General features: G+C 44.6%; 2 protein-coding genes and 1 pseudogene across 2 annotated transcripts; 2 read left to right on the top strand and 1 right to left on the bottom strand.

Moving 5' to 3' along the window:
- Window positions 1-1,472: 1,472 nt before the first annotated feature.
- LOC119289897 (putative F-box protein At3g25750) lies at window positions 1,473-3,568 on the top strand. Its single transcript, XM_037569074.1, has 2 exons — window positions 1,473-1,602; window positions 2,230-3,568. The coding sequence occupies exons 1-2, from the start codon at window positions 1,517-1,519 to the stop codon at window positions 3,422-3,424; spliced, it is 1,281 nt and encodes a 426-aa protein (XP_037424971.1). The 5' UTR covers window positions 1,473-1,516; the 3' UTR covers window positions 3,425-3,568.
- A 1,223-nt stretch (window positions 3,569-4,791) lies between these two features.
- LOC119284259 lies at window positions 4,792-6,109 on the top strand (annotated as a pseudogene).
- A 717-nt stretch (window positions 6,110-6,826) lies between these two features.
- On the bottom strand, window positions 6,827-12,350 carry LOC119289896. The gene is made up of 2 exons (XM_037569073.1): window positions 12,067-12,350; window positions 6,827-8,158 (listed from the first exon to the last, which is right to left on the bottom strand). Exons 1-2 carry the CDS (start codon window positions 12,185-12,187, stop codon window positions 7,050-7,052), a joined length of 1,230 nt encoding a protein of 409 aa, XP_037424970.1. The 5' UTR covers window positions 12,188-12,350; the 3' UTR covers window positions 6,827-7,049.
- Between the last annotated feature and the right edge of the window lie 28 nt (window positions 12,351-12,378).

Below are 12,378 nucleotides of genomic sequence, written 5' to 3'. Positions count from 1 at the left end.
CGCTTAAGGCGTCGTTTAGGATATGTCGTTTACGACTGTGCTACTCGTCGGAGAGCTAGAAGAAACGGCGGTGCATTGAGGCGCGGCCGAGGAGATCAAGCGTGTCCATCTTCCTCGACGTCATTAGCCACTGCTGACTCGTCCTCGACGACGTAATAAGCCCTACCTTGCCATGTCCTCTCCTCCACCTCTCTCTTCCTTCCCTCCGTCTTTCTCTTCTGAAATTTCATCCAAGTTCTTCTGCACTTCCGACACTCCGGCCCGACCCCATCAAATTTACCACGAGTCTCCCACATCTTTTTTTTTGGGAAATTTTGTTTTTGCCACTCTAAATTTTGCCAATTTTCCTTATGCCACTCTAGATTTTGACATTTCACATTTTTCACTCTTAGTTCTTGACAATTAACACAATTGTCATTCCCGTGGCTAAAGTAAAAAAAATCAGAGTGGCAATTGTTATACATTTCAAAAGCTAAGAGTGGCAAAAATGAAATAAGTTTATTTTGATTTTGCCACGTATTAGCAATTGTGATAATTGTCAAAAGCTAAGAGTAGCAAAAGTGAAATGTCAAAATCTAGAATGGCATAAAGAAAATTGGCAAAATCTAGAGTGGCAAAAACAAACTTTCCCCGGGATTCCCACATCTTCTCATAGCGGAACAACCTGGGAATCCAAGCTGAACGCCTCTTAAAATACACAGCCATAGGCGAACCAACCTGTGGTTGGATGGTTAGAGAGCCAGTAGTATTCCCATCCCACCAGGGTTCATGTCCTGATGCTCGCATTACTCCTGGATTTATTTCAGGATTTTCGGCGATGCGCTTTCAGTGGGAGGAGATGTTCCCGTCGACAACGAGGGAAGTGGATCCTCTAACATGAAGGAGGAAAGTCACCTAAGCTACAGTGCAGACTAGTGTAAAACATAGAAGGAAAGTCACGGATACTGTAGCAATCACTCTATCATCTACTTAAGTAGGTACTATACACAGCTATTGTTGATATAAATAAATCCAAAATTAATTTTATTGCACCATAATTTTGTTTGTATGTAATTTTTGTAAATGTATAAAGTAGATTTGTAATTTGCAAATTAATCCGAGTCATCTTAGCCTTAATCATATTGGAAGTGAAGGAGGGAAGTTAGAGAATTGTAGTTTAGATGACTTCCCTCCTTTATGTTAGAGGATCCACTTCCGACAACGAGATGCCTACGATGACTTCGTAAATCTTAAATGATATGCCCGCTCAGTATCTCGAAAGTGCTCATACGAATAGGGTGTGCATATATGCGTTTATAGGGTGAGTGTATGCGCGTATGTATGAGCGCTTGCGTCTGTACTGTGTTAAAAAAAAACAGCCCTAGAGCAGGTAGGAATCTATTGCCCATGTTCGGCCCATTATCCCTGGACTAGGCCGGGCCAGCGTTACAACGGGATGATGGAAAAATATCGAGGCTCTGCGCTCAGAAGGCTGCGCTGCTCCAACATCCGAGAACAGGAAGAAACGGCGGCGCACATGGAGGCGCAGCCGCGGGAGATCGACGGGCATCCTCCTTCCTCGGCGACGGCGACCGCTTCTTCGTCCTCGTCCTCGTCGCGGACGTAATAGCCCCAAGCCCTACCTCGTCCTGTACTCCTCCATCTCCCTTTCTTTCCCCTCCGTCTTGTTTTTCTGGTTAATTTCGTTCACCTGTGGATGTTGCATCAGATCCACCTATATCTTCTGTAAGATTAATCACACTGTACCTCGATATGTAACTGAATTTGGTTGATATAATTAAGGCAAAGATTGATTCTGCTTATTGTCAATGGCAAACAATCCAGATTGAAACTATCCCTACTTTAGATCTCCCACATTGCATTTTTTTGGCTGATTCAGTTTGACAACTAGGTGCTGTCAGTCAGTATCAAAGCACATGGCACCTGCCAGATATTATTAGTTTGAGAAACAGGCGATTGTGGTATGCAGTTCAGTAGGCCCAAAGATTTATATGAAACTTCAGCAACCTGTATCTACCGCGTATAGCTTCTCTGTAGAACTGAAATTCAGTGTCTGCGTCGTTGTTGATCTTATTCTGAGCTTCTCAGGGGCAACAACTCAGTATAATCTGTATCTTTGTTAGCTCAGGTCATGTTTCCTAGAATCTTGGCAGCTCCTCTTCTTTTTCATACAATTATATCTAGCTTCGCATGCCTAACCTTTTGCCCTGAATTTGTTGTGTCCAACAGGGAGAGCGTCGCCATGCGAATCAGCGCTAAGAGAACCTGCTATGCCTCTGCTTCCTCTGTCTTTGCCGCATCCGGGCCACGAGGATGGGTAGAGCTCCCGGAAGATTTGCTCCAATGTGTCGTTGCTCTCCTCGGCTCCTCCCGCGACCTCCTCGCCTTCGGTGCCACCTGTCGTCCTTGGCGTGATCTCTTCTCGGTATGCACGTGCTCTTTGCAGCCTCTCCTCCTACACCCGAGTGCCGACAGCAAACTATCTCCCCAGTTTAACCGCTGGACGACCTTGCAAGGATGCACGTGGAGATTGGCTGATCCTGCTGGCACCTCATCCTATCCCAGTTTGCTTTCCTTGAGTGACCTCAGAGGCATGTTCTTTCTTAGCTACTCATACGGCCACCTCATCTTCTGCGACGATGATGGGTTCTACATTGTTAATGCCTTCAGCGGCGCTAAGGTTGTTCCTCCTTGCCTCAAGTCAGATCACTTCACCAGCATCAGCTATGCCACCTTGACTGCCCCTGATGCATCCGATGACTCACATCTCCTTGTTGGCAGTGGAGCCTATCTGTTCCAGTGGCGCATCGGGAGCGACTCTTGGTTCGAACACTATCCTAAAGTTAATTTTCTTAAGATTGAACAAGTCGTGGCCCTGAAGGGCAAAACATATGCCCTAGGGTCTTTCGGGTCCTTCTGCATTGTACAATTCTTACCCAGTCTCTTAATTCAGAAGTTTGAAGTTATACTTGAGGAAGATAGAACCAAAGATCTTTATTGGACAAATAAAAAAACATGGCTTGTTGCGTGCGGTGACGCGCTTCTTTTGATCAAACTTGAGGCATCAAGAAAGACATTCTCGGAGGTCATCCAGTTCAAGGCCTTCCAGCTTGAGTCGTTGGACACCGTGAGCAAGAAGGCAAGGTGGGTGAAGGTGGACAGGTTGGATAACTGGGCCATCTTTGTCAGCGCGGACGTGCGATGCGAGGCATTGCCATGCATGAACCCAGAGAGATGGGGAGGCAGAAGCAACCACATATACTTCCCAAGTTATCATCCTGAACAACCTTGGGCTGCAGTCCAACTATGGAAAAAACATAACGACTGTTCAACACATTCGCAGCTCGAGAACACTGGAAACCGGTACCGCAGATTGGAGTCAACCTGGGTGATTCCAAGCACGTTTCCTCGCTCTGGTCAGTGATGATCTTTGGGGCAATCGTACATGCGTCTGGTGTAGCTTCTGATACAACTTCCGTGGGAGAATTCTACCATGTTGCAGTTGCAGGACGAGTAGTTGACTGAATGTTGCTGACTTGTTTTCCAAAGTTACTGATGTTGAACTCTACTTTTTCTTGTGTGGTGATTACAAGGGACCCTTATTATATTTCATTTCTCATCTACTAGAAATTGTAGAGATTTTTTGTAATTGAGCCACTTGATAACATGGGCTAGGCCTGCAACTATCTTTCATACTAGACCTGTGGCTAAGCCCAAAATGCAAATTCATACTGCCTACCAGCTAGCATCTCTGCTCATTATTCATTCGGTAAGCTATAAACCTACTGTCATTCTTCATTTTTTCATACTAGAAACCTATACTGTTTATCCTTATCTTTGTAAGATTTTACAGAACCATTTCGATCCTAATCCTCTGTCGAAGATCAACTGTTGAACAACTATACAGATCTTTCATCTTAAAAAAAGGTTTGTTTGGACAGATTTCCAGCACATCTCTTTTTCCATGTGGATGGGATCACTTTGAAGACCCCTTTATCCTTTAGGTCCAAAGAAAATATGCTAGTTGCCAATATGGAAAAACAGAGCACATATATATGCACCTTGTTGCTGTTTAACAATGACAGGAATAAAGACTGGTCTAGCTCATCGCCATCGTCTTTTTGTGCTTACAAACCTTTTGCTTTCCCTGTCTAGCATGCCCCATCATTCGGATCCCTACAAGGCCTCAACATCTTGATGGCATCAAGGAAGAGGAAAAGATGACATGTAATACCCCCATATTCGGCGCGCATCCTTCTTTCTCGGCGGCTGCTTCCTCATCCTCGTCCCGTTTCTCTTCACCTGCAGATGTTGCATCAGATCCGCCTACATCTGCAAGTAGGGATTAAGGCATAGATGGATTCTTTCTGCTTATTCTCGAAAAAGAAAAGCAATCCAAATTGAGACTTTCCCTGCTTTAGATCTCCAACATTGCAGATAATAATAGAGGGTGTCGGTCGCTGATTCTCAATTTGCTAGGAAAATCATATGTGATCTGCTTTTATTTTTCTGTCAGCATCGACACTTGCCAGATACAGTATTTGTTTGAGAAATGCAAGGCAATTGTGGTGTGTAATCTGTATGAACCAAGATCTACATGAAACTTCAACAACCCGTCAATCTAGCGTGCCTTCATCATTGTTGATCTTGTTCTGAGCTTCTAGGGAGCGACAACTCAATGCGATTAGTACCTTTGTTCAGTTCAGTGCATGATGGGAACGTAGTGTGGCGTTGATGTCCTAAAGAAACGCACCAGGCAATTCCTGTACAGTTAAGTTATACCTTGTTTCCATGCCTAACCTTTTTCTTGAATTTGCTGTGTCGAACAGGGAGAGTGCCATCGTGCAAATAATGGCCAACAGGACATGTTCTGCTTCTGTCTCCTCACTCTTTGCTTCATCTCGGCCGCAAGGATGGGCAGAGCTCCAGGACGACCTGCTCCGACCCATTGTCGCTTTACTACGCTCGTTCCGCGACCTCCTCCCCTTCGGTACCACTTGTCGCCATTGGTGTGATCTCTTCTCAGCACACAGGTCCTCTGTCCAGCCTCTGCTTCTCCAGCCCCTGTCCAGCCACTTGTCGACAGACTCTCTCGCATAACTGTTGGACCTTATTCCAAAAATGCACATGGAGATTGGTTGGCCCTGCTGTGACCTCATCCTCTCGCAGTTTTCTTTCCTTGAGTGACCACAGAAGCATGACCTTTCTGCACTGCTCTTACGGTCAGCTCATCTTCTACGACAACAATGGGTTCCATATTGTTAATCCATTCAGTGGCGCTAAGCTTGGCCCTCCTTCCGTACAGTCAATTCAGTTCACTTGCATCAGCTATGTCACCTTAACTGCCCCTGTTGCATCTGCTGACTCACATCTCCTTGTCGGTGTTGGAGCCTATCTGTTCCTGTGGCGCATCGGGAGCGATTCTTGGACAAAACAGAGTCCTAAAGTTGGTCGTTTTTCGATTGAACAAAATGTGGCCTTCAAGGACAAGACATATGCCCTAGGGTCTTTCGGGTGGTTCTACATCATTCACTTGTCACCCAGTCTCATTGTTGAGAAGTTTAAAGTTGTGTTCGAGGAAGATAAAACCAAAGATCTCTATTCGGCAAATGAAAAAGCATGGCTAGTGGTGTGTGGTGACACGCTTCTCTTGATCAAACTTGTGGAGGCGGGAAGACGGATGCGCTCGGAGGCCTTCCAGTTCATGGCCTTCAAGCTTGAGTCATTGGACACCATGACCAAGAAGGCAAGGTGGGTGAAAGTGAACAAGTTAGATAACTGGGCCATCTTTATCAGCGTTGACGAGCGGTGCGAGGCGTTGCCGTGCATGAACCCGGAGGGATGGGGAGGAAGGAGCAACCACATATACTTCCCAAGTTATCAGTCTGAAAAACCTTGGGCTGCAGTCCAACTACGGAAAAAATGTTATTACCATTCGACACAGCTCTTCAACACTGGAAGACGTTACCTGAAATTGGAGTCAACCTGGGTCTTCCCCACGCGTTTCCTTGTTACGTCCTGCGATGATCTTACGGCCGTGAGTGCGGTTGGTGGGAGGATTCTACTATGTTGCAGTGATTCTACTATGTTTCCTTGTTACCGTGATTAGCTTCTGATACAGCTTTGGTGGGAGGATTCTACTATGTTGCAGTAGCAAGATGAGTAGTTCACTGAATGTTCGTGACGTGTTTCAAAACTTGCATTACAAACAGAAGTGTAGATTAAATTATCAGATTATGTACTTTCCTCTTTTTTTCTGCGGCAATTACAAGGGACCCATATGTTTTATTTCTCATTTATTACAGATTGTGGAGTTTTCTTGTACCTGGGCACTTGATAACATGCGCTAGGCCTGTAACTTCCCTTTCATGCATAGATAGCTAAGAGTAACTTGTCTCAAAAAAAAAAAGCTAAGAGTAATTGTACTATGGTTGTTGATTATTCACGTGATGCGCTTGAGCATATGACTATCTCATTGGGTGGAAATGTGAATATTGATAACATAGCTTGGCAAAGCTACAATTTTTTAACTGAACATTGTACGCCATTTTGGGCTGGAGAGTTGCAAGGTCACCAAGAATTAAAGTGAGGATGCAAGTCCATAGACATCAGGTTAATATAGACTGCAAGTTTAGCCAACAAACATATAAGCAGCATATATGCATTCATCACAAAGTTTATATTTTGCACCAACAGATGTATGGACCAAACAAAGCACATAACTAAAATAAAAGCCCAGGCACATCCGACATGGTGCACACAAAAAATGCTGAAGAGTGATATGAAGACTCAAGAAGCTAATATTGTTTCAAGATGCAAACCCTTATCTCTTGTATGCAAAACGGGAGTAATTAACAAGGTTCAGCGAAAACAGCAACATGTAGCACAAGTTTTGCCTCCAGGAATGTACACTGGGTGGCAAATAGAGATTATTACAAATCTTGATGTACTCCGTCAAAGGAGCGGAAACTAGAAGGAACATAGCGACAAAAAAATCCCCAAGTGCAGCCAACGACAACAAGACAACTGCACGGTACAACGACACGATCTCATATCCAAGCTGCAAAGGATGTAGGATTGCGAGCAAGATGAGCATTGATCGTCGCAAAACAAGGTTCTGGCTCCAACTCCTCATGTTGGTTGCCATCTACTGGGTATGAAAATACTCGAGCGTTTTCATCCAATTGATAGACAAGGCCACCCCCTAAACCCATTCTCTCTGGGTTCACTAAGAGTCGTGGTTGTCCAGTACGTTTCTCGCCCAAGAAGAACGCCCACTTCTTCAAGCCTCCCTCTTCCACGATCACATACTTTGCAGGTTCAGTTGAGAAGTCAATGGAGAAGGCTTCCCCGTTACGACCAAGTAGGAGAAGTGTGTCTTCACAAGCCACCAAATTTCCAGAAAGCACGTACGGGTCCATATAATCTCTGCAATCAAGTCTTAGTAGCTCAACATGAAACTGAGGTGTCAAATGCACGGTGTATAGTTTTTGACGCATCCTCATAATGACCCGGCCTTTGAAGGACACCATCTCCTTGATCAAATGTGCATTTAGAAAATCGCAGTGCAACCAAGAGGGGCTCCCAACTCGCCAAGCATACAGGCAGTGCGGGCTGCTGACAAATAGATATGAATCTGGTGACGCCTCTGGAGATATGAAGGTTCTGTAGCATAGTTGAGTCAATGGAAAAGGTGGAGCTGCAACCGTAGTGCCAGTGAGCACGTCCATAATGAAGAGGGATCTCTCGTAGCAGAAAATCGCATGACCATAAGAACATTTGATGACTGCCATTTTGTTCAAAATACTTGGAGGGGTCAAGCGACACAACGGAGTACTTGGATATACAGGATCAATGAGCTCCCATGTGTTTCCAATGTTAGAGACAGCTGAGCTTGTCTGGTCGGCACAGTTCCGGAAAATAACAGGTGGGAAGAGCTCGCCTAAGGTAGATTTGATTGACATGAATGCGGCATACCAGCTAGGGCAGGTGGCGATGAATGCAAGAAGGTCACGAGTTGAACCCAACAGGACAATGACGGAGTGCAATAATCCATGTGGTAGGTCCGCCCAGCCTTCGGGTCCAAACATGACACGGTGCATGGAGATGGGGGTGTCGGAGCTCCGGTTGATGTTTTGCATGATATCAGCTTCAAATTCTGCATTAAGGATCATGAAAGGACAACAATTTTAGCAATGGACCTGAGTTAACTATATAATATAAATTGTTATCACTATTTTAATTAAATTGGTACTGCTACAGCTATGATAATTATACAAACACAACAAAAATGTTTGTAGAAACTATAAACATAATACACAGTAGAGCAAAGACTACAGTATTGCCATCGAAATGTGCATCTGCCTCAAGAAAATTCAATCATGATAAAATTCATCAACGGTTGAAAAGAAAAGGCAAGTTCTGTATTTTTCTTTCCACCGAATGTTATTTATATGTGTTGCGCAACAGGTTTGGCTCTTGTCTCCACCTCGATTCCGGGCGCACAGATACGCGACAAATTTCATCAACATTTGAAATTAAAAAGTGCAAGCAATATTGAAATTCTAAGATTGTTCTACACTGATAGTGGTAAACCCTTGAACTATTTCATATTTTCATATAGTATAAACACAACAGGATCGCACATCCACCAACAACACATACACTCAGATCCCCAAATCATCCATGGCAGAGTCAGGCTAACAAGAACAAAAGTGCGATGAGCGCGTCAGAGGAGGTTGCCCCCAATGGGGGTGATGACGGGCCAAGGAAGATGATCCTGGGCAGCCTTGCACGGTGGAGAACTCTGTCTGATCGTGGACCGTGGCACCGGTCAGCAAATATATATACTCGGCCAACCCACGAGACCATGTCCTACATGGAAATTGACTTAACCTAGATCACATCATATACTACATATTTGGACTCAAGCTTGACGCAAACACGTGAACTCCTACTAGTACATGTACATGACTTTGGTTAGTCCCCAAAGAAATAAAGCCACGTGACATGCAAGCACCAACTAAATCATGTTCCAAACAAAACAATCAAGATTATGCTAACACTAGCGTCGGCCAGTGCACCACCAATGGCTGTCATGGGTTCCCAACTCCAGTAGGAGGTGGGGAAGGTCTCGTCCACAATACCGGCAATCACTCCAAAGCTGCTTGTATGTACAACTCAGAGCAAGGGGGTAGAACTCGACATCAACTTGGTTCCTTCCCTTGCTGAGGCTGAAACCGGAGGGCGGAGGTGATTCAAGGCCAGGCCTCCTCCATGAGTCCTACAACCAGCAAGGAAAATGAAGTGGGCGAAGTCAACCTCAACAAGGCTCCTCCCCTACCCCTGGAGCCAGTAACATGAAAGCCAAGCACCACAAAGATAAGAATAGCCACAAGGGTAAGCCAGGGAAGTAAGTTGATCAATCCCTGGTGAACACCGGGGTGGTGTTGGGTAAATGCATGGGACGTGACAGTGAGTCTTGTAGTGAGTTTGTGGCGACACCTAGTTACAAGGGTCCTGGTCTGAACAAGAAGGCGTGAGGTGAGGGTAATGGAGGTGGCATGAGCAACATAGGTGTGTTAGGCGGTAAGGTAGCTATCGGCCCATTGGTTGCCAATGAATGACATGTGATAAGGAAGGCACCTATCAGGAGAAATGAGTCGCCTGATCTAGAATTGTTGGGGCCTCGGGCAGTCTCGGATAGTTGAAGAGCTAGTTTGCCTCGTGCACGCATATACCACTTGATGATCGTTTTACTTTCTGAAACTTAGCAATGTGAAAGGAGTTTCAATAATCTTAGGAGGATGCTAGGCCGCCAGAATTGTATTGTGCATGATGGTAAGGGCAAGGGTGTGTTGCGTTGTTGTGAGATAAATGAACTAAAATAAAAAGACTGCCATATACCCGAGGTACATCAATGTCTTAATTCATGATGATTCCCATGACCCGAAGTGTCGGGCTACATGGTGAACCTAAGGAGTAAGGAAGACGTCAAATCTGGAGTTTACTCAAAAGAATAAAGCCAGATGCTCATGAACACTTGTTGATGATAGGTGATTTTTATGAGACGATGTGTGGCAGGATGAGCACTTCTCAGTAGCTTGGATATTCGAGAGAGAAATACCAATTTCAGAGAAGGCTTGTTCTAGTGTGATCTTCATAATTGGGGCTATAAGGGGCCATCCTGGACATACAATAATAAACAGTATGGTAAAAGCAATGTGACCATTGGGTTGAAAGTGCAGTTGCATCGTCGGGTTGGTGTGATTTATTCAGAGTGAACAATGGTACCTACATATGCTCCAACCACTTTCCTCTATGGCTGCAATACAGAGATAGACCCAGGTGCGCAGCAACGTGAAATCCTTCCGGTATGAGTAGATATGGGAAAGAGTACCGTCGCCAAAGGGAACTACTGAAATCCCTGGCCGATGACTGCACTAAGCTGGGAGTGCTGCAATAGGATGTTTGATCTTGGACATGAAAGATTTTGGGTCCATGATAAGCAGCACTCACTGGCTGAGAAGGAATATTATAGTCACATACTGAATGCACCATCTTATTGGTTGCGGATGGTCGGGAAAGCATCTCAAGAAAGCAGGTCTTGGAAGGAAGGTTAATGCCAATCAAAATTGTTGGGGGAGCCTCGGTGTCTCTAAACTAATGTTTGTTGATGATAGCCTTTTGTTCTTCAAGGCCGTAGGAAGAGAGGTGAGGGTAGTGAAGGACACTCCAAATCTATTTCAAAGGTGTACATGATAGCTTCTTAGCCCGGCTAAATGCTCTTTATTACTTAGTGAACATTGCTTGCCCCATGTCCAGTAAGAGATAAAGGTCACCCTTGGTGTTGTGGCTTCCACTTTTGAGAGTAAATATTTGGGTTTACCAACCCCAGAAGGTAGGATGTTTGCCTCGAATTTTAGTCGATCATGGAAAGGTTCACAAAAATGTGCAAGAACTGGATTGAAAAGTATATGACCCATGCAACTAAAGTGGTCTTGATTAAGTAAGTGGTTCAAGCGCTTCCCAATTACTTCTTTGGATTGTTCAAATGTGATAAGTATGAAAATTTTATCTGGGACTTTAGGTGGGGCGATGAGTAAGGACATCACAAGGCCATTTGGCTCTCCTGGTACCAACTTATAAAACAAAAGAGAGGAGGTGTTCTAGGATTCTGGGATATGCATATGTTTAACCAAGCTCTCCTGGCAAGGCAAGGGTGGAGACTGGTTCACAAGCCGGATAGTTTATGTTCCAGAGTCTTGAAATCAGAATATTATCCTTGCGGGATATTCTGGACATGGTCATTTCCTCGTATGCATCCCCGGCTTGGAGTTAAGATACTCAAGGAAGGCATCATCTGGCGTATAGTGAATGGACGAAAAATTCAGATTCAGAGAGGCAACTGGATTCTGAGACAGTATGGCCTCAGGTTGCCAAATTCGCTAGAAACTCAAGGTTGAGGTGGGTTAACCAGTTGATTGTCTCGATAAAAAATGAATGGAATATTAACCTTGTCCATAGGCTATTTTCTGGTTATGATGTAGAGGAGATATTTCGCATAAATCACCCTTCTATGTAATGGATGATGTGCTTATAAACTTGCCACCCAACTCAAATTCAGGTACAAATCCCCTGCTTCTAGCTCATCAAGTGCGACATATAATTGGAGTATTTGGGATGTGATTTGAAGAGATAAGGTTCCAGAGAAGTTTAAGGTCTTTGGCTGGAGGTTGCTACTGGCTCACTGGCTACACAATTGTGTAAATTTGTAAAGGCGCTGAGTGTAACACTATTTGTGTTATTTCTGGTAACAATGTAGAGCATGAATTCCAATCTCCACAGTGGCTTTGTGATGTTGGCTAGTGTCCCATCAATACTTCTTTTTTGAGGGAATTGGTGTCCCATCAATACTTAGTGCCCCATGTCTAATGATTGCAATCAGTCTATGGTAATATACAAGTCTAGTGTTTTCCCTCAATTAAGTAAAATAAACACAACTCGAAGATCAACTAATTTTACCTTAATTTTTCTAGAGAAAAATAGGGCGAGTTCTTCCCTTACCTTCTTTGATGTTGATAGCGGAGCGCGAAGTGGAGGCAACAACTAACTTCTCCGATGCCAGTCGTGGCAAGACGTGGCCGTCGGAGATAGTATGCCGCTTTCCTCCATCGCCAATCATCATGTTGGCTCCAGATCTGGAAAAAATGGTTGGTCGCCCACACCTAGGACTCCAGATCTGGATGTAGTTGGTTGCCCAACTGCGGTGACTCCAAATCTAGATGCGGTTGGTCGCCCACACCTAGGACTCCAGATATGGATGGAAATACAGTAGGAGCCCACGCGGTTGTCTCAACGCATCATCCACCGCTCAAT

Source organism: Triticum dicoccoides, chromosome 4A (genome assembly GCF_002162155.2).
Source record: "Triticum dicoccoides isolate Atlit2015 ecotype Zavitan chromosome 4A, WEW_v2.0, whole genome shotgun sequence".
NCBI classification, from domain to species: domain Eukaryota; kingdom Viridiplantae; phylum Streptophyta; class Magnoliopsida; order Poales; family Poaceae; genus Triticum; species Triticum dicoccoides.
The sequence above is the reverse complement of the archived record's forward strand: the minus strand, read 5'-3'. Positions and strand labels throughout refer to the sequence as shown.

Excerpts from the sequence above, each read along its gene's own strand:
- LOC119289897 (XM_037569074.1), top strand. The coding sequence starts at position 1,517 with ATGGAGGCGCAGCCGCGGGAGATCGACGGGCATCCTCCTTCCTCGGCG. Across the intron at positions 1,603-2,229 it reads TCCTCGTCCTCGTCGCGGAC|GGAGAGCGTCGCCATGCGAA; the intron begins GTAATAGCCCCA and ends TGTGTCCAACAG.
- LOC119289896 (XM_037569073.1), bottom strand. The coding sequence starts at position 12,187 with ATGATGATTGGCGATGGAGGAAAGCGGCATACTATCTCCGACGGCCAC. Across the intron at positions 8,159-12,066 it reads CGCTATCAACATCAAAGAAG|AATTTGAAGCTGATATCATG; the intron begins GTAAGGGAAGAA and ends TCCTTAATGCAG.